General features: G+C 36.4%; 1 protein-coding gene across 13 annotated transcripts in view; it reads right to left on the reverse strand.

Moving 5' to 3' along the window:
- The window catches only part of CCDC171 (coiled-coil domain containing 171), a 509,668-nt gene that overhangs the window by 310,610 nt on the left and 178,984 nt on the right, over positions 1-20,074 (reverse strand). For all 13 annotated transcript variants that reach the window (XM_072655937.1, XM_072655913.1, XM_072655979.1 and 10 more), the window contains 4 exons: positions 15,407-15,509; positions 3,542-3,648; positions 1,642-1,731; positions 78-278 (listed from right to left, as the gene is read on the reverse strand). In XM_072655937.1, coding sequence (XP_072512038.1) covers positions 78-278; positions 1,642-1,731; positions 3,542-3,648; positions 15,407-15,509 — 501 coding nt within the window. The remainder of the gene's footprint in view (positions 1-77; positions 279-1,641; positions 1,732-3,541; positions 3,649-15,406; positions 15,510-20,074) is intronic.

Consider the following 20,074-nt stretch of genomic DNA (forward strand, 5'->3'; position numbering starts at 1 on the left):
ATTTTGATGTATGTAAATGTATAAAAGAAGATTAGATGAAGACCTTTTTCTGACAGTGCTTCTGAATCTTGTAATACCTCAATATCCTTATGGAAAGCCTGGGAAAGCTTCTGGATTTCATTTTCAGACTGTGCTACTCGCATTTTCTCTTTTTCCCAACAGTGCAGAACATTTTGGAGTTCCACTTTTAAAGTGCCGATTATAGATTCTCTGTCTGCATACTTAGTTCGCAGGTGATTTAACTCTTGATTGACATTAACCAGTTTATCCTGTGCTTCCTGTCAAAGATACCAAAAAAAAAAAAAAAAAAGGCTGGTAAGTTTATCTGATAAAGCATTTGAGCAAGTGACTTCTTAATATGCATAGTGAAGTACCTATTTTTTTTTCCCTAGAAGGATGGGGAGGAGAAAGAAAGCACCTGAGTTAAACCAGAAAGATAGCTGGACTTGAGATTAACACAGATCCTGAAGATTTTACTAATAAATGATTACATGATTCAAAATTACTATTGTCATTTATTTCCTTCTTTTCATTCTCAAAGTTTTCTATTATAACTTCTTTGTCTTTCAGAGGGCTGACAGTCCAATATCATTAAGGATGATGTCATCACTGGTAATATATATGATAAAATATACATACTAAATTAGCAGTCTGAGGTACAGGTTGAAAAACCTATATGAAAGTTTTTTCTTCACTAAATTCCTAATTATTTTGTTTATATGTATGTTTTGATGGCAATGTTTTACTTGCAAATCTGAGAACTGAAAATGCTTTAACATTTCCACTAAGTAATACTAAAACTTATTAATAAGGTGGCCATCTTCCAATAAAGCTCCTAATAATAAGAGAAGTACATTTGTGATTCACTATTAAGATAAGTGCTTTAGATAAAAAAATTTTAGCTCTTTTAACAACCTTCTCCTGCACTTGTGATATTTACATATGAAAACAAAAAAAAAATACTGTATCCATAAACTAATACAATAAAAATTACACAAAAATTGGGCACTCAGGAGTTTTAAGAGTTTAATTTTCTCTTGGCACAATAAAGTGTCACATAAGAAACTTAAAAGTTTTAAATGTCAGAATGTCAAATTACAAAGTTGTTTAAATTAGTGATTCTCAGTTCTCCTAACCAGAAAAGATGTGAAAAGCAATTTCCCAAAATGATCGTAATGTATTCCAAGTTAAAGGTTTCCCTTCTTTTTGTACCAAATTATTTTAAGAATAACACTACATTTCAAACTTTATCCTTTATCTTGAAATTTATGGCATTGTATTTAAATTTATGAATTAGATTTAATGTGATCTGAAGGATATTTTCCCAGTAACATAAAAACATAATTCCAAAACAATGCATATGAAGAATGATAAAATACTATTTTTAAATCTTTGGCTGAACAAGATGAATTTTGAAATATGTAAAATCAAGGGGTAGTTTATATAACATACATAAAATATATTTAATAAAATATTTGAAGGCAAAATTTTCACTGTTCTAATGCAAACTTTTTCTTAAAGATGAAATTTTGATTTATCTTAAAATTGAAAGTATTCAAGATAAATGTTATTATTAAATGTGATAACAAAAGAAAAAGCTCTGTTTCCAAAATGGAAAGATGGCATTCTAAACAACTATACCTTTAGACTCTTGTTTTGACATTCCATCTCCTGTTTGGTAGCATCAAGTTCCCTAAGTGTTTTGTCAGAAATCATCTGCAGGCAGTTTAGCTAATAAAAAAGAAATAAAAGTAAATTTTTTGAAAATTTTACAAACATAAAAAGCTAACAATTTTATTTTATAACCAGAGGCTACATGAGTATCTATTTTAATCTTTTTAAAGTCAATCTCAAAAATTATAATTCACTTAGCTTATACTTGTATGAAGATCCGGTCACTAGCTTATATTATGAAAAAAGGAGAGGAGGAACTCATGCTTAAAATCTCAGCAACATTTTTATAAAATTTTATTAGATGCCACAAATCTTTATTTTTTTATTTTCATTGTAAATACTTTAGTTGCTAAATTTTTCAAAATCAAAAAGTCAAAAGCACTGGCATCAATAAGGAAAAATAAGGATAGAGATGACTGCTCATTCTACACATGCTGGAGGTATTCAGTGGGTCTCTCGCTCCATATGACAATTTCAGGGTCAGTCACATGCAGTCCTACTGGGAAGGCTTGTGGCAGGTCATCAGTTGGTCCTGCACGGCTTGTGATTTATTTTCTTTGACAGTTCATTCTTCTTTCTGTCAGACTGCTCTTTTTGCTTTCTTTGCAACCACCCCCTTGGTCTCCCCACTGCTGTCTCTGGCACTGTTTCACAACAAAGCGCATTACTAAGCCAAAGCCTGCTGAGTCGACTTTTCAACTGTGCTAAGGATCATGTGACATTCATCCTCCCAAATAACAATTCACCGTGGGTAACATGTTCCTAGTTACTTTGCAGCTTCCAGACTTAGGCCTCAGAAGAGTTTCATAAACTACTAATAATACTAGTTACCTTATCTCACTGGGAAAGTCCTAGAAATATTTGCTGTTTACAGACATGTGATTATTTCCATAGTAACTTTTTTGTGATGCTTGAACAACCACAAAGGGCATAAAAAAGACAATTCATTTTCGTCATCCCCTGCCAATAAAGGGGACTGGGGGAGGGAAGGCTTCTAAAACTGAAAGTTAATGGTTATATCACCCATACATAGTGCTTAGCACAACTGTTTGGTTACTAGTACCACTCTGTTGACTCTCAGGCCAATAAAAGCCATATTTAAAACTCAGAATCTTTGCTATGTAACTTCTTGCCTTGAACAATCTGATCGTTGTTTTGTTAGCTAATTGCATCTAATATAATTATTTTGTATGATCTAATTTGACAAGATGTAACTAAATACAACTCTTCAATTTTTAGACAACAAATTCATAAAACATTTTAATACCCAAGAAGATTATCAACCAACACATTAAAACAATACAAATGAGATGATAAATATAAGCATGAGATTTTTCAGTCAGTTAAAGAAAAGCTCCCAGGCTACATCAAACAGATACTTAATTTTTTTTTAAATCTAACTACATTTTGCTCCCTTTAGAGAACTGTAACACAGATCTCTCCCTTTTTTCCTAAATGATGTACTAAATAGAAGGGAACAATTCACAACTCTTATTAAATAATGCACTAAAACAGATGTTCTTTTCTAAATTTCCAGTTGAAGATGTATGATTTTTAAATCTATTATTTTATATGCTTAAATCACTGTCAACCCTTTCAAAAAAACTAATCTAAGGAGAAGGAAAGATTAAGAAACAGAAAATAATTTTGGAGTTCAAAAGTTTAGAATTACATAAGAAAATTAAATTTGTGACATATTACTTTAGGTAACCTCAAAGAAAAAGCTGTAACATAGAATATTTCTTTTTTGCTATCAGTGAAGCTGTCAATTCAACATTCTCCATCTTTTGACCTTTGTAACAAGTAAGGAATATGTACTAAGCAGGCCGAAGGCTATATGTGCGGAGCCAAACAGTGCAAGTATTACCTCATTAGATGCATCTTCCAGCTTGTTCTGGTAATCTGTCAAGGTACGCCTCAAAGTCTCAAGGACAACAGAGAAGCTGGGAGCTTTATCTTCGTCCTTGTGGACGCCTGGAGAAAAATAGAGGATGAAAATAAAGCCCTTCAAGTCACAGGAAGACAAAAGCTAACCAAACTGTAACAGAGATATTATAATTACACAGGCTGAAATGACAATACAGAACATGGAATAGCAATGCTATTCTCCAAGGCATTATATTGTGTAGACATGTTTTCCTATCCCATTAAAACAAATGGTCAAATGAAAGTTTATGAAGTAGCAGGTTTAAGTACAAAGCTACTCTGCCTTGATCAAGTCCACATGCAGCTGTTGTTTTTCCTGTGTCAGTGACTGATAATTTGCTATGCACCTGTTCTTCTGCATATAACTAAATAAACAGTCTACGTTTAAAGGTTAGTTTCTATTCCTTTTTTTCAGTATGCTTTGATTCTTAGTATTTTTGACCAGTTAGACTAGTTATAATTTACTATTCAATCTACTTAATAAATCACTTCTGAGCCCAAGTGCATATAATTTTCTATTATGCTTGGAAATATCCTTCAACCCTTAAATTCTCTTGAGTTACTATCCAAAATAAACAATCAAAATGCTATTATCTACACAGACCCACATCATGTTTCAATTAAAACACTTTTAAACGGATACACTCACTGTACAAATATGTGTATTTCCATTTATTATACCCTCAAACTACATTTTTAGCTGAGTTGTTTTAATCAGTGTTACATGGTCAAATACAATTCAAAATATTAATACAGTAGGGAAAAGTTTTTAAATCTTTTAATTGATGGGCTATATTAATATTCTACTTTTCTATAGTTAAGTCTAAGTCTTGTCATTTCTACTTTCATGGTATATGATATACATGTCCCTTTTGATCCCACTTACATAGCCCCCATAACCTTGCACAAAGACTCATCATGACTTGTTTAGACAACTGCAAGAGCTGTCGAAGAAGTCTCTCTGACTCAATTCTCTTCTCATATCAACCCACACAACTCCCAAACTGATCTTCCTAAAGTGTAATTCTGACTATGTCATCTATTAATCAATAATAAACACCAGTGGCTCCCTATTACCTCAAGGATGCAATAGAAAGTCTTTTGTTTGGCATTTAAAGTTCTTCCTAGCCTGGTCTTTCCCTATTGCTCCTGTCTCTCACACTCTATACAGCTACACTGGCTTATTGGCTTTTCCTTGTACGTGACACTCCAGTCTTCCATGTCCTGGCCTCTCCATCCTTACCTTCACTCAGTTTCCTTGGCTTCCTTACAGACATTCTACAAGAGGCCCTTTCCAGTACCCCCACCTACTAAGCTTCCATCTACTCTGTATATATCTTGTATATATTTACTTTTTTGCTGTCTCCTCTCTTACAATGTAAGCCCTTTGAGAAAAGGTGTTTTTGTTTTGTTTTTTCCTTTTTTTGTATCATCAGTGCTAAGAACCATGCTTGAAACAAAATATGAACTTAATAAAAACACACCAGCTGATTAATGATAATCTAAGCATTTCTAGTGACCTTTCTGGGGTTACTCCCCAACTCTAATTATCCCTGGGCCCACAAAAGGCAGTAACTATGCCACCTCTTGGGATTCTAAGGGCAACCTTGCATGGTTGAGGTTTTCAAGTACCATTTATCACAAGGCCCTATAGGAGGGGTCCTCACTTATTAACAACCAGGCAGAATTATCTTTTAGAAAGAGTATTTGCTAAGCAGGTATAACAAGGGAAACTGATGAAGAAATAACTTCTGAAAGTGGAAGTACACTTTCTTCTACATACATGAAGTCCCTAGGAAGACTGAGTTCAAACTTAGAAAACTCATGTGAGGAAGAGGAAAATTCATAGCTCCTGGTTTCTAAGTCAGTATTAAACTCAAGTAGAATCAGAGTATACATAAGAATCCCTCAAGAGGGCATACTTTTTTTAGTTTTAGTTTTAGATTTAGTTTTAAAATGTTATCTATTTTTGTTACAATGTTATATATTTAAAATGTTATCTATTAATATTATCTATTTTTATTGAATTTTTATTTTGTTAAATATTTCCCAATTACATTTTCATATAGTTTGGTGGCACTCAAGAGTATTGCCAGCCACATGTGTGACACCTCTGTTCCAAGGCTTTTTCAATTTTCATGGAGTCCCTATGAAGTTCCCCTTAGGTGGAGTTCTCTGTTGGGTTCTGAGAGTCATTGCCTTGTAGAATATAAAAGCTCCCTGTCTTCATAGGTATAGTTTGTACTTAGGATGGCCCTGAGCTCCAGATGCAGATATTACCATCCACTGTTGTTTCAGGGACATAGCAAAGCGCTGTAGTAGAGATGATTACCAATAGGAATTCCAGATCTTTCCGCCTTTTGAAGTTTACAAAGTTACAACCTGGCCAATACGCAGTGAGGGAGAAGAAACTCTATCCTTCTTCCCTTCCTCTTCTCTCCCTTCCAGTCATTAACCACTGGATTCAGTCATCATTGATTGCTGTTAGTATACTCGATTCTGAACTAATTGCTGGGTTACACATAAGCCCAAAAGTATGTCTAATTCCTTCAGCTTATCCCAAGATAGTTCTCTTCACCCAAAGATCATTGTACTTCACTTCTCTCCAGAGCTGATTAAGGACTCTAGGGTAGGCATTGCCTGTGTTTCTGTTGGTGCACCTACAGTCCTAGCACAGCTCCCTGAATACAACAGGTGTTCAACAAAAACTTATTGAACTGAAAACTCACTAACCCATCTGTAAATGATAGTTTTAGGGAATCAAGTAGAGCATGGGTAGGTTAAATGGCCTATTGGTGGTCACAAAACTAGTTATATGTCAAAAGCAGAATTCAAATATCAACAATGCTGACCTATCTACTATGTCGGGCTACAATAGTAAAAATATCAATGGCAAATCGGTGGTGCTCAAAAGGTAAGGGGTCAAATTTAAAAACGGCTAGTCAGTTTTTTAAAGTAACTATTAGGGGAAGGTGAAAGAAAAAGTAGGTTTTTCTGTAAACTGCATACATATATACAAATATATATTTCCCTACACATAACATACACCTGTGTGTGTGCGCGCGTGCGGCCAATAACTGGTTATCTTCAAAGTAAAGCCTCGACGGCCACTTGAGGATACCGTGGGAGCGATTCTCAACCCTGCAGATTCTGAGTGTCTGTGACTTGTTATTCTGGCTCCTTAAAGACAATGAGATGTAATGGAAAGAGCAGTGATCTCTGAGCTGGGATAACTAGGCTGGAATCTGCTCTGGATGTACACTATCTTCACGGCCATGAACCAATACATTTGGCCTCTCTGAAATTCAGTTTCATCATCCACAAAATGGGGATATATTACCAAACCTTCATACCTAACATGAGTATTGCAATGAGTATAATTTTATAAACAGAACTGAAACAAATAAGATAATATTATTACCCTAAAATGCACATAAATTTGAGTTATTATTATTTCACTAATATATGATAGAGGGTTATGGGGAGTAGGGGAGAGAATTGGAAAGGCCAGTTCCATGTTATAAACATGGATTTCAGTGTTATAAATATTATGAAGGAGATGAGTCAAAAATGTTACATCTGGATTTAATGACTTTATGTTGGAGTTTAGTCATAATGAATTAATGATATTATTGCTGAGCAACTTTTGCCAAGGTAACCTTTAGGTCGGCTATGCCTGCATTAATTCAGATATAAAGAAAATCTTAAGAAATGGAGGAGAACTTTTTATATATGCTAAATTTAATTGCCCCTATTTTTCCCATTTAGCTTGAAGCACACAATATTTAATCTTTTTTAAAGACTGGACCAGTGATTTCATTAGGCTAGGGAACTCTGAGGGAGGAAAATTCCTCTAATGATGCAAATTAGTATTATAACTTGTTCTACAATTTCTAGACCTATGAGAGACATGATGTCTCTCTAAGAGAGCAGGCCTCAGTGCCAGAAAAACCTAGAGTTAAGTCCTGCCTCTGATGCACACGTGTGTGATGCTGGTTAACACTATTCCCTTCCACTACATATATGTAACAGGAAGGGCAAACAGCAAATAAATGAGGGAATAATCCCTACTATATTATACATGGTCGACTTCCCTTCAAAACCTGTACCAAGGGCTAGTCTAGGGAAGCATATTAAGTAGCTATCATGAGGAAAAAAATTTAATGTAATATCCTTTATTGTGGGAGAAACCCTGCCCAAATCTTACTGAAATGTTTGGAATCACCTGCTGATATACATCTCAGTTCCATATCTGCAAACTGCCTGTATGTTGACCAATAAACTGTAATATCCTTGTGATGTTTGAACTCTATATAATGAAAACCAAAGGCTCGGGGAATGGTCAACACCTGTAGTTCACCCCTATTCCACATAACTTAATATACTTCATTCTGAAAACCTTTTTTAGGTTTGGGTTTGTTTTCAACAAGCACTATTTACATGTTACAATTTACTGTTCTCTGTACAAAATAATCCACACCACACCCCCAATTAGCAGCAAAGTACTTCAAATTCCACAAGCAAAAGGAATCCTTCCACTGGAGCACTGCTTTCTTCAGGTTTCTTTATTTAAACTACAAATAGCACCATAAGAATACCACATTAAATTAAAACTAATAACATCATTTTTAAGTATGGATGGGAGATTGAGTGGGACAGAAAGAGTTATGGATTTTTCTGGCATTTTCTTGAAGAAGTGGGCCCTGAGTATGGAGAACTCAGTTACCTCTTCCTTTCTGGCTATAATTTAGCAAATTCTGGGGCATACGGGTGTTAAGGGAGGTCCAGCACCTCTAGTTCCAAGGTGTGTCAAACCCTTTTCAGGACTGCTTATCCACCTTGGGGTCCACCTGCCACCTTACTCTCACCTGTGACTCCAAGAAGCTGTAGCATGTACAGCAGCCACAACCAACAGGCTAAACCAAGTGGAGGGTTACAAACAGGCCTCAAACACATTGGTGAATGAGAGGAGTGTCTACCCCCAGCATATGAAGATTTCATTCAGCAGAAAAGGCTGAGGTGAATAATATTTTCAAACTGGCCATGAAGTTGGTGCAAGCAGACACTATGGAGTGGTTAGGACTTGATCAGACATCAAAGATGCCAAAGTTACCCACTGCATCCTGAGACATCGTCAATCATTTTTACTTTTGTCTTGCTACTGGACTTTAATGGAAGAGAGAGAGACCAATGACTTCACATAACTCTTCCTCGCTTAAATCCAATTTACGTGTAAGTCAAAAGCCATCACCCAGAGCATTTTACCATTTCTACCTATGTCAAAGTCCTTAGGTGACAGGTAAGCGATGAAGCAGCAGCTGTGGATACACTGGGAGCTGAGGTCACAACCCGGCATATAAGTAGCCCAGGCCATAGGACTGTCTTCTCATTGAGTGGGATTAGGCAACCCCCTGCATCTGAGCAGCCTTTTCAGAAACAACACTGCTCACCCTCTGGCAGGAGGCAGGAGCTAAAAAAGGGGCCCTAAAAATTATCTTTCGCGTAACCTAAGCTTACTGGGGTACACAGGGATCTAACCCTGCAACTGAAAAACAAAAAAAAAAACACACAAAATCTTTTGCAAAGATGATTCCATTCACCATGGGTACATGAAATGTATGTACACTTATGGACAACACAAAATCCAGTAGAACTGAAAGACAAACAACTCTTCTTGCGAGAGAGCTCAGCAGGTATCACATCTAAATAGCAGCCCTGAGTCAAACAAGGCTGGCAAATGAAGGCCAGCTTACCAAATTCAGAGCTAGATATATGTTTTTCTGGAACGATCACTGCAATGAAGGGTGCCATGAAGGTAGTATAGTTTTGTAATCAAATCCAATCTAGTCAACAAGCTTGTATGCTTCCCAAAGAGCGAATGGCAGGATGGTGGCGATGTGACTGCCACTTACACAAAAGCACCATGTCACCATCATCAGTGCATATACTCCCACCATAATGAACTCTGATAAGGTCAAAGAAAAATTTTATGAAGACCTGGAGACCCTCATCACTAGTGTGCCAAAAGAGAACAAGCTTATAATAGGCAGAGACTATCAGCCATGGCAGGGAGTCCTCGAAAGGAATGGGGTCAGAAACAACAGCAAGTCACTCATTATGAAGACATGCGTCTCATGACCTTCTCGTCACCAACACTGTTTTGCCTTTACCTATATGCAATAAAACTTCATGGAAGCACCCTAGCAGCATTTAATAAACTATGTCATTGAATAAAGAGACATACAGAATGTAAGTGATGAAGGCAATGAGTACAGGGTTCTGGAATGATCAAAGACTTATCCTCTCCAAGCAAAATATTCACATTCCACAAAAGCAGTAGCCCCAAGCAAGACAACTTGTCAACATGTCAACAGATTAGAATGCTTCTCTAAGCAAGAACAATTTGTTGCTAACTTGGAGGGAAAGGTGAGCCAAAACTAGGCTGACAAGAGTGCAGCAGAAAAGGCCTGGGTAGTATTCAGAAATTTGATGTACAATGCCACATTTACTTATCTGGGCCAGAAAATTCACAAATACCTGGAATGGTTTGATAAAAAAGACATATGAAAAATGAGAACTCCACAGGCTTTACCAGAAGGACAGTTTGTCCATTCCTAAGAAGGCAGCATTTGACTCCATCAAAAGTAAAGTGCAAATGAAGCTTAGAGAGATGTAAGATTCTTGACTGAGTAAGAAGGCAGATGAAATTCAGTTTTATGCTGATAGTAACAATCCAAAGGACTTTTGTGATGCCTTGAAGACCATTTATGGGTCAAAGACCGAGGGTGCATCTCAACTACTCAGTACTGATAGAGCAACACTGAATAATGATCATGGAGAGACAGGCTGAACATTTCTATAATTTTCTCACCAGATGGTTATCAGTCGATGCTGAAGTCAATCCCTCTCTAGCAACTACAGAAGAGGTTTTGAATACTATCAGGCCCCTCTCGTGTGACAAACCACCTAGTGCTAATGCCATACCAGCAGAAATTTACAAGGCATGGGGTCCACTGCTCATACAAAAAATGACTGAAATGTTTCATATGGCAAGAGGAAGTTATCCCACAGGAGTTCAAGGATGCCTCCATCTATATAAAGGAAAAGGAAACAAATTGTTCTGTAACAAAACAGGAGTGTCTTTCTCTAAGTCATTGCCAGTAAGAGTCTTGCAAGTCCTCCTTAACAGGCTGATCATTCCCCTGGAAGATAGTCTTCTTCCTGAGATCCAGTGCAGCTTCAGAAAGGACTGGGGAACAGTTAACATAGTGTTTGCTGCATAGCAACTCCAGAAGAAATGCCAGGAGTCAAACAGAGGTCTTTACACAATGTTCATTGAAATGACCAAGGCCTTTGATACTGTCAGTCATGAGGGCTTGTGGAAAATCATGACAAAATTTGGTTGACCAGAGAAGTTCATCAGTATTAGATGCCAGTTCCATGATGGCATGCTTGCAATGGTTCTAGATAATGGACAACACTCTTGCACTTTCCCAGTCACCAAGGGAGTGAAGCAGGACTGTGTGCTTACTTTTTATCATAATACTTTCAGCAATGTTTTCAGATGCCTTCAACAAGGATGAAAATGGCATCAAGGTCAACTACTGTACAAATGGCAAATTATTTAACTTGAAAAGGCTACAAGCCAAGATTAAAGTGGAAGCAGAGTTGATGCATGACTTTTTGTTCACAGTGAAGTCTCTGAGGCTGAGATGCAGCAAAGTATGGATTGATTCTCTGCCACTTGTGCTAATTTTTGCCTCACAGTTAAGACCAAGAAAATGGAGATTCTTCACCAGCCAGCACCCCACGAAACCTGGAACCAACAGTTACAGCAAATAAAGAAATTTTGAATGCCATGGATAAGTTCACTTACTTTAGCAGCATATTTTCCAAGGATGTCTACACAGATTATGAAGTTGATGCATGCATTGCCAGAGCTAGCTCAATGTTTAAGAGGCTCCAAAAGAAAGTGTGGGAGAAAAAAGGTATCAAACTGAAAGTCTACAGATTCATTGTGCTATGTCTGTGAAACCTGAACCATTTACCACACCATGCCAGAAAAACTGCTTCCTGATTCCATTTGATTTATCTTGGGAAGATTCTGAAGATCACCTGACAAGATAAAGTAGTAGACACTGAGGTCCTTACTCAAGCTGAACTGCCAAGCATTCAAACTCTACTGCAAACAGCATAACTCTGATGGGCTCACCACACTGTTCAAACATCAAACATATGTTTACTTAAAAGACTATTTTACATTGGAGTGGATGTGGTAAAACTGAAACAGTAATGCACTGTTGGTGAAATTGTATACTGATTCAAACATTCTGTACAGCAATTTGGAATTACATCCAAAGGGCTATAAAACCATGCATAAACTTTGACCAAATAATATCACTACTATGTATGTACCCCAAGAATATTTAAAAAACAAAAAGAAAAAAAGGAAAAGGACCTGTATCCATAAAATATCTATAGCAGCTCTTCTTGTGAAATGAGCAGAACCAGGACAACATTATACATAGCAACAGCAATACTGTATGATGATCAAAAACAAAAAGACTATTTTACAGAGAATTCATACAAGGCAAGTGGTCACTTGGAGGTCAGAAAAAGTAATACAAGGACAATCTCAAGATCCTTCTGCATAACTTTGGAATCGATTGTGAGAAATAGGAGACACTGTCACAGGACCAACCAGCATGGCATGCCCCTATCAAAGAACACACTGTGCTCTATGAGCAAAACACAACTGTCGTAGTTCAAAAGAAATCTGAGATGCACAAATTTAGAGACATCTCCATTCCAAATCTTTCTATGGACTCTTTGTGCCCGACCTGTGGTAATGACTTCCAACTTCATATTGGTCTGATCAACCACAGTTAGATGTACTGTACATGATCCCAACATAGTGATGTCATCTTGGTCCCCAAAGTGGGGATGGAAGGGAAGGGGAGGGGAGTATAGATTCTGAACAAAGGAAAAGAAGCAGGGAAGTTGAGAACATTTTACATGAACTAATAAGTAGGCCAATTTGACCACAGGATCTCCTATGCAGAGTGGAATAATAATAACAACAATCATAGCTGATATTTATCTAACACACTGAGGCTTAGAAACCTCGGTGTGTTTTGTAAATATTAGCTACCATTCTGCTACTCTATAGGTGGAATAAAAGCTTAAAAGAGAGTGATGACAATAGGACCTGAAAGGAAGAGACAGATTAGAGAATGCAAGAATGGACAGAGTTCACAAGCCCTGGTGACTGACTGGATTGGAGATGCAGGATCAAACCAGTGGTGGCTTCTAGATTTCCAGTCAAGTGACTGGGAAGAATTTTGATCCCATGGGAATCAGTAATACTTGCTGGCTGGTGGGGGAAAGAGTTGTGTCTTTAGACATGGTGAGTTTAAAATGTTTACCATGAAAATGTTCAATGGGTAATGTAAAAATCTAGAGATAAGAAATTTCACATTCTCACAGAAGCAATAGCTGAGCTGTGAGTAAGAGTGAAAAGTGAACTAGATAGCCAAAGAGAAAAGCAGCTCTTCCTAGACATCCTGCTTACCAGGGTTCCTCTCAGAAAGCACCCTGCAGGGGCCCAGAAAACCACCTGTGACTTACTCTAGGGGCACACACTCATAAAATGTACTTAACTCTGGGAGAAGTACAGCCAGGCTCTTCTAAGCCTGGCCCAAGAAAGTCCTCTTTGGCCATTTTACAAACCCTCTTAATCCTTCCTAATTTCTCCACATGAGAAGAAAGGGAATTGAGGGTCATGATCTTGGTAAGTCTTAAACACTCTTGTAGTCTCTATAATTCATCAGTCCCTCTCTGGGTCAGACAAAAGGAATATACGAATTCGGAGACAGCACAGTAGTACCATCAACTGTACAAGCTGAGAGGGAAAATATAATTTTAATATTCCAATTCATTTTTTGTGTTTCAATACACCTCTCTTTGTAATCTTTTTAATGAAAGGAAATATATACTCCCAAAGTATTTTATATAAAAACAGATTTTAGGAAAACTAAATAGCAACAGTAAATTACTTTAAATGAAGTCTTAAAAGATCAAGAAATCGAGATAACTATCAATAAGCTGGTTGAATCACAAACTCTGTTTTCATTACAAGTAACTTTTGAAACAAACAGTATTTTTTAAAATGTTAAAACTCTTTCCTGACCAAAATGGAGAAGTTCTGCAGTAAATTATAATGGGAAAATATGGACTTTAAAAAGAATAGCATTCATAGGAGGAAATTAGAAAGACCTTTTTATTTAATAGAGTTGAGACCTCATACTTGAAGTTTATTAATGACAATTCATAACTTGATTTTTAATCAATTAGTCTTAAGAGTCAAAAAATATATGCCACATGATTCTTAGCATTTCCAAGTCAACATTAAAGGCATATCTAAAATATCTATACACATTACTAATGAGCCAGAAGAAATGTTAAAATACTACTACAACAATTTCAAAAGATGTATCATCACTATATTAAAATGACACATCAATCAGAAAACTACAATTATTATAATTGTAGAAACATTCATTTCTATGAAAGAAATTATACCACTTTGTTTAAATTTCTCTTGAAGCTAGCCATCTGTATTTATCACATTTGTATTATTCTTTGCTTTTTTCCAACAACATCAACCAATGAATCACTGGTATTTCTTGGAAATCTGAATATAAGACAAATATATCAATTAAATCACAATTTACAAATTTAAAAGTAAAAAAAATAGGCAAGATGAAGCAACATTAAATATACCATAGGGCCATCATCTAAGGAATTTGCAGAGCCAAATAAAGGCTATGCACTCTTAAACCTTAACCATTCCAGTTTTTAAACATGGAGACAACAAAGTTTTTTGAACTCCCAGAATGCTTAAAGGAACCTATCCACTGGTTTAATACTGCACTTACTTTAGAGAGTAATGAATCCCTTGAGCAATTTTTTCAAGCATAAAAGATTTTTTTAGCTTTATCTGATTTGTCAAGAAATGCAGCTGAATTTTAAGACAAATGAAATAATGTTGGGCTGCCAGAGTAACAGAAGAAAAATAATTGAGATGGATAATTTAAAATTATAACAATAAGTTATTATACAATTCATAATTCTTTCTTAAGGCAAGAAGACATGAAAAAGTGGAAAATGTAAGGTAATAATAAATCTGCTATTCATTTGATAAGATAATTATATTGATTTTTACATTTCTTGCAATATCTCTATTTGATAAAATTTTTATATTCTTATAGCTATTAAAATGGAATAATACAACTAAAAGGTCACCCAAGTACACTTACCTGGACAATAGATGAATATAAATACAGAAAATGGATATGACAATTGGCTAGAAAGCAATAGTATAGAACATGTACAGTGTTAAATCCTGTGTCCTACATAACCTTTTTGAAATTGTGACCTTTAAGTTGTTGAAGGTTGCCTCAGAATTTGGCTCGGTTCAATCAAAACATCTGTTCCCCTTGCAGGTATACTGTAAGGACTTTTTTCTCAGTTGGATTCAGAGCACAGCAAGCGAGCCCTTTTCTGTCCAATCATATACACCTCAGCACTTGTAAATCAAGTTCTGGGCTGACAACAGCAGGTCCACATTCCGTCACCCTTTCTCAGCCAGCCAGGCCAACTGACTGCTGTGAGAACTGCTCTTATCATGTCATCAAATCAAAGCATGTTGAGAAGAGGGACTGCAAGAGGCATCTGCAGAATTCCCACAATGTAGTGACTTTGGAACACTGACAGATGCATCTGTCATCTTATACCTTCAACTAACCTGATGTCCGCTGGCCAGAACCAGCAAAGCTGTCTAAGAGCAACTCCAACTCTTTCACGTTCTTTTCATTCATCTCTGCTAGAAAGGTCTGGTGCTTCTTAGCCTGTTTTAGCATGGGGAAGGAAGAAAGGAAGAATAAATTACAAATAATTCATTACATTGTAAAAGATATATACTAAATGTAACTATACTACATTGTAAATAAGCTCTCAAATAAAGTATCAAATCAAATCTATTTTTAAAATATCTTTAACATACCATACTACAATTTTCTGTAATACTCAGAATTCATCTGATAATCATTGTGCCACGAAATGAGCAACTTCCAAACTTTTTTAATTGTCAAGATTTGGAGACTACACTTGACACTTTCTAATTTTATTTCTTAACTTTGTCATTTTTGTATTAGATACATAGATAACTAGATACAAAATAATTTTCACATCTATATATTTTTCTATTTATTTAATATTTTGAACACAGAATGAAGCAGACTATTTTGTCTTGTGCTGTTTTGTTTGAGTTTGGTTTCTCTCATGGTTTCCCCCACTCTTTTTCATTCTTTTATGCAACATGACTAATTTGAAAATGTGTTTAATAAGAATGTATGTGTAGAATCCATATAAGATTGCAAGCCATCTCTGTGTGTGTATATGTATATATGTTTATGTGTGTATGTATGTATATGTGTATATGTGTGTGGTTGTGTGTGTGTGTGTGTGTATTCCGGCCAAATATCTTAATACTAAGAAAGATCTCATGAGTTACAAATATCATCTTTCCATGTAAGAATGTAAACAGTTCAACTTTAATAAGTCCCTTATGATTTCTCTTTCCTGTTTGCCTTTTCATTCTTCTCCTGAGTCTTATATTTGAGTCAGTTTTTCTATTTAGCTCTGATCTTTTCTCAGGAATGCATTAAATTCCTCTACATCACTGAATATCAACTTTTTCCCCTCATGGATTACACTCTGTTTGGCTGGGTAGATGATTGTCAGTTTTAATGCTACTTCCCCCAACCTCTGGAATATCATATTTGAAATGCTCCAATTTCTTAATTACAGAAGCTGTGAAATTTTGTCTTATCCTAATTATGGTTCTACAACATTTGAATTGTTTTTTTCTGACTGCTTACAATATTTTCTCCTTGACTCGGGAACTCTAGAATTTGGCTATAACACTCCTGACAGTTTTCATTTGGGGATCTCTTTCAGGAAGTGATCTGTAGATTCTTTCAATTTCTATTTTACTGTCATGTTCTAGAATATCAGGGCAGAATTTCTTGATAACTTCTTAAAAGATGATGTCTGGGCGCTTTTTTTTTTTTTTTAATCAAGGCCTTCAGGTAGTCCAACAATTTTTAAATTATCTGTTCTGGATCAAATTTCCAGGTCAGTTGCTTTTCCAATGAGCTATTTCACACTGTCTTCTATTTTTTTCATTTTTTTGGTTTTGTTTTATTGTTTCTTGATTTCTCATAAAGTCATTAGCTTCCATTTGATCCATTCTAATTTTCAAGGAATTATTTTATTTAGGGACAGAGACAAGACAGCAGAGTAGAAAGATGCATACACTGTAGTACTTCCCCCACAGCCCACAAAATAGCTGTAAAAAATGGCTCTCAAGAAATTCAAGAGCGGCACATTCAAGAGCCACAGAACAACAGAGTGAAAGAGATTTCTAGCCAAAGGAAACCTGGAAGGCTGACAGGAAAGGTCTATCCCAGAGGACGCTGAGCTGAGCAGAGTCCAGCCCTGCCCATGAGGCATGGCAAGGAACAGAACCAAACAGACCTCCAGGGCAGAATACCCAGCAGGGAGGGTCCCAGATCCCTCAACCCACAAGCCACAAAGAAAGCTTTAAAGGTCAATGTGGGAGGGCTTTCCCAGCTGGGTAAGATGGGAGAGGGGTGCCCAACACTAGCCCCAGGCTGCGGCAACAGCAGCAGGCAGCTAGGTGGCCACAGAAGCAACCTGAATACACTGTCCAAGCAGCTCAAGCTTAAAGCTCCTGGGGGAATTGAGCAGCTGATCTGAACCTCAGCCCTGAGTGGTGGCCTTGTTCCCACCCAAAGTCCCTGGGGGAACTGAGCAGCTGACCCAAATCTCAGCCCTGAGCACAGTCCTGGGAGAGAAGGAGCACTAGGATCTTCCTCTGGATAAAGGATTTAGAAGTCAAGTAACTGGCTGGGAAAAAGCCCAAGAAAGGGACCACAGAAGGTTAATTTCTTGGTGAACAGATATCTCCTTCCATCCTTTTGGATGAGGAAGAACAATGCATACTGTCAGAGGAAGTCAAGGCTTCTGCCTCCAGTACCTCCAAAATGAATACAAAATGGGCTCAGGCCACAGAAGAGCGTGAAAAGCAAGGCAACAGTTTCCTAAAGAAGAACTAAAAAGAGGCTGAGAAAAATAACACTATTAAAAATAGGCTAACTCAACTGGGAAAAGAGGTCCAAAAAGCAAATGAGGAGAAGAAAGCTTTATAAAAAAAGAATTAGGCAAATAGAAAAGAAGAATCAAAAGTTCACTGAACAAAATAGTTCTTTAAAATGAGAGTGGAGTTCAGGGAAGCTAATGACTATACGATAAACCAAGAAGTTACAAAATAAAACCAAAAGATTGAAAAAATAGAAAATAATGTGAAACATCTCATTGGAAAAACAACTGACCTAGAAAATAGATCCAGGAGAGACAATTTTAAAATTATGGGACTACTTGAAAGCCAGGATTAAAAAAAAAAGGACCTAGATATTATCTTCCATGAAATTATCAAGGAAAACTGCCCTGACATTCTAGATATTCTAGAACCAGAGGGCAAAATAAATATTGAAAGAATCTGCTGATCATCTCCTGAAAGAGACCCAAAAACAGAAACTCCTAGGAATATTGTACTCAAATTTCAGAGTTTCCAGGTCAAGGAGAAAATATTACAAACAGCTAGAAAGAAACAATTCAAGTATTGTAGAAATACAATCGGGATAACACAGGATCTGGCAGCTTCTACAGTAAGGCATCAAAGGGCTTGGAATAAGATATTCCAGAAGTCAAAGGAATTGGGATTAAAACCAAGAATCACCTACCCAGCAAAACTGAGTATAATACACTTCAGGGGGAAAAAATGGTCATTCAAGGATATAGAGGACTTCCAAGCATTCATGATGAAAAGATCAGAACTGAATAGAAAATTTGACTTTCAAACACAAGAATCAAGAGAAGCATGAAAAGGTAAACAGGAAAGAGAAATCATAAAGGACTTTCTAAAGCTGAACTGTCTACATTCCTACATGGAAAGATAATATTTGCAACTCTTGAGGCTTTTCTCAGTATATAGGTAGGTGGAGGGATTATACACATACACACATACATACACATAACACACACAGAGTACAGGTTGAGTTGAATCAGAAGAGATGATATCCATAAAAAATTAAATTAAATTAAGGGGTGAGAGAGGAAAATATTGGGAGGAGAAAGGGAGAAATGGAATGGGGCAGATGATCACTCATAAAAGAGATAAGAAAAATCTTGTTCAATGGAAGAGAAAAGGGAGGAGGTGAGAGGGGATATGGGTATGAAAATCTATCTTACACTACAGAAAAGGGGAGAAGGGGACAAGTGGGATGAGGGGGATGATAGAAGGGAAAGAAACTGGGAGAAGGTAGTAACTAGAAGTAAACACTTTGGGGAAGGGACAAGGTCAAATGAGAGAATAGAAAAAAAAGAGCGGACAGGGTAGGATGGAGGGCAATATAGTTAGTCTTACACAACATGACTATTATGGAAATCTTTTGCAAAATGACACATATATAGCCTGTATTGAATTGCTTGCCTTCTCAGTAGGGATGGGTGGGAAGGGAGGGAGAGAGAGAAGTTGGAATTCAAAGTATTAGAAACAAATGCTGAGAATCATTATTGCATATAAGTGGCAAACAAGAAATACAGATAAATGGGGTATAGAAATTTATCTTGCCCTACAAGAAAAGAGAGAAGATGGGGATAAGGAAAGTGTGGGGTGTGATAGATGGGAGGGCACATTGAGGGAAGGGGTAATCAGAAAGCAAGGTGTTATGGCGTGGGGGGAAGGGAGAGATGGGGAGAAAAATTGGAACTCAAAATTTTATGGAAATGAATGTCAAAATCTAAAAATAAATAAATAAAACTATTTTAAAAATGAAGGAATTATTTTCTTTAGTGGATCTCCTTTCTGGATTTTTTTCTTTTTGGATCTCCTTTTCCAATTGGCCAGTTTTGCTTTTTAAGACATTCTTCTCCTCATTAACTTTTTGAACTTCTCTTGCCTTTAGGTCTAGTTTATTTTTTAAGGTGTTATCTTTTTCAGTATTTTTAAAGTCTCCTTTAGCAAGCTATTGCTTCATTTTTCATGATCTTCTTGCATCACTCTCATTTTTCTTCCCAATTTTTTCTGTACTTCTCTTACTTGATTTTCAAAATCCTTTTTGAACTCTTCCATGGCCTTAGGCCAATTTATATTTTTCTTGCAGGCTTTCGATGTAGGAGCTTTGACTTTGTTGTCTTCTTCTGGTTGTATATTTTGATCTTCCTTGTCACCAAAGTAAGATTCTATAGTCTGAGTATTTTTCCTATTGTTTGCTCATTTTCCCAATCAATTACTTGACTTTTTCTTTCTTTGTTAAGGTAGGAATCT

This window comes from Notamacropus eugenii, chromosome 1 (assembly GCF_028372415.1).
Source record: "Notamacropus eugenii isolate mMacEug1 chromosome 1, mMacEug1.pri_v2, whole genome shotgun sequence".
Classification (NCBI taxonomy): Eukaryota; Metazoa; Chordata; class Mammalia; order Diprotodontia; family Macropodidae; genus Notamacropus; species Notamacropus eugenii.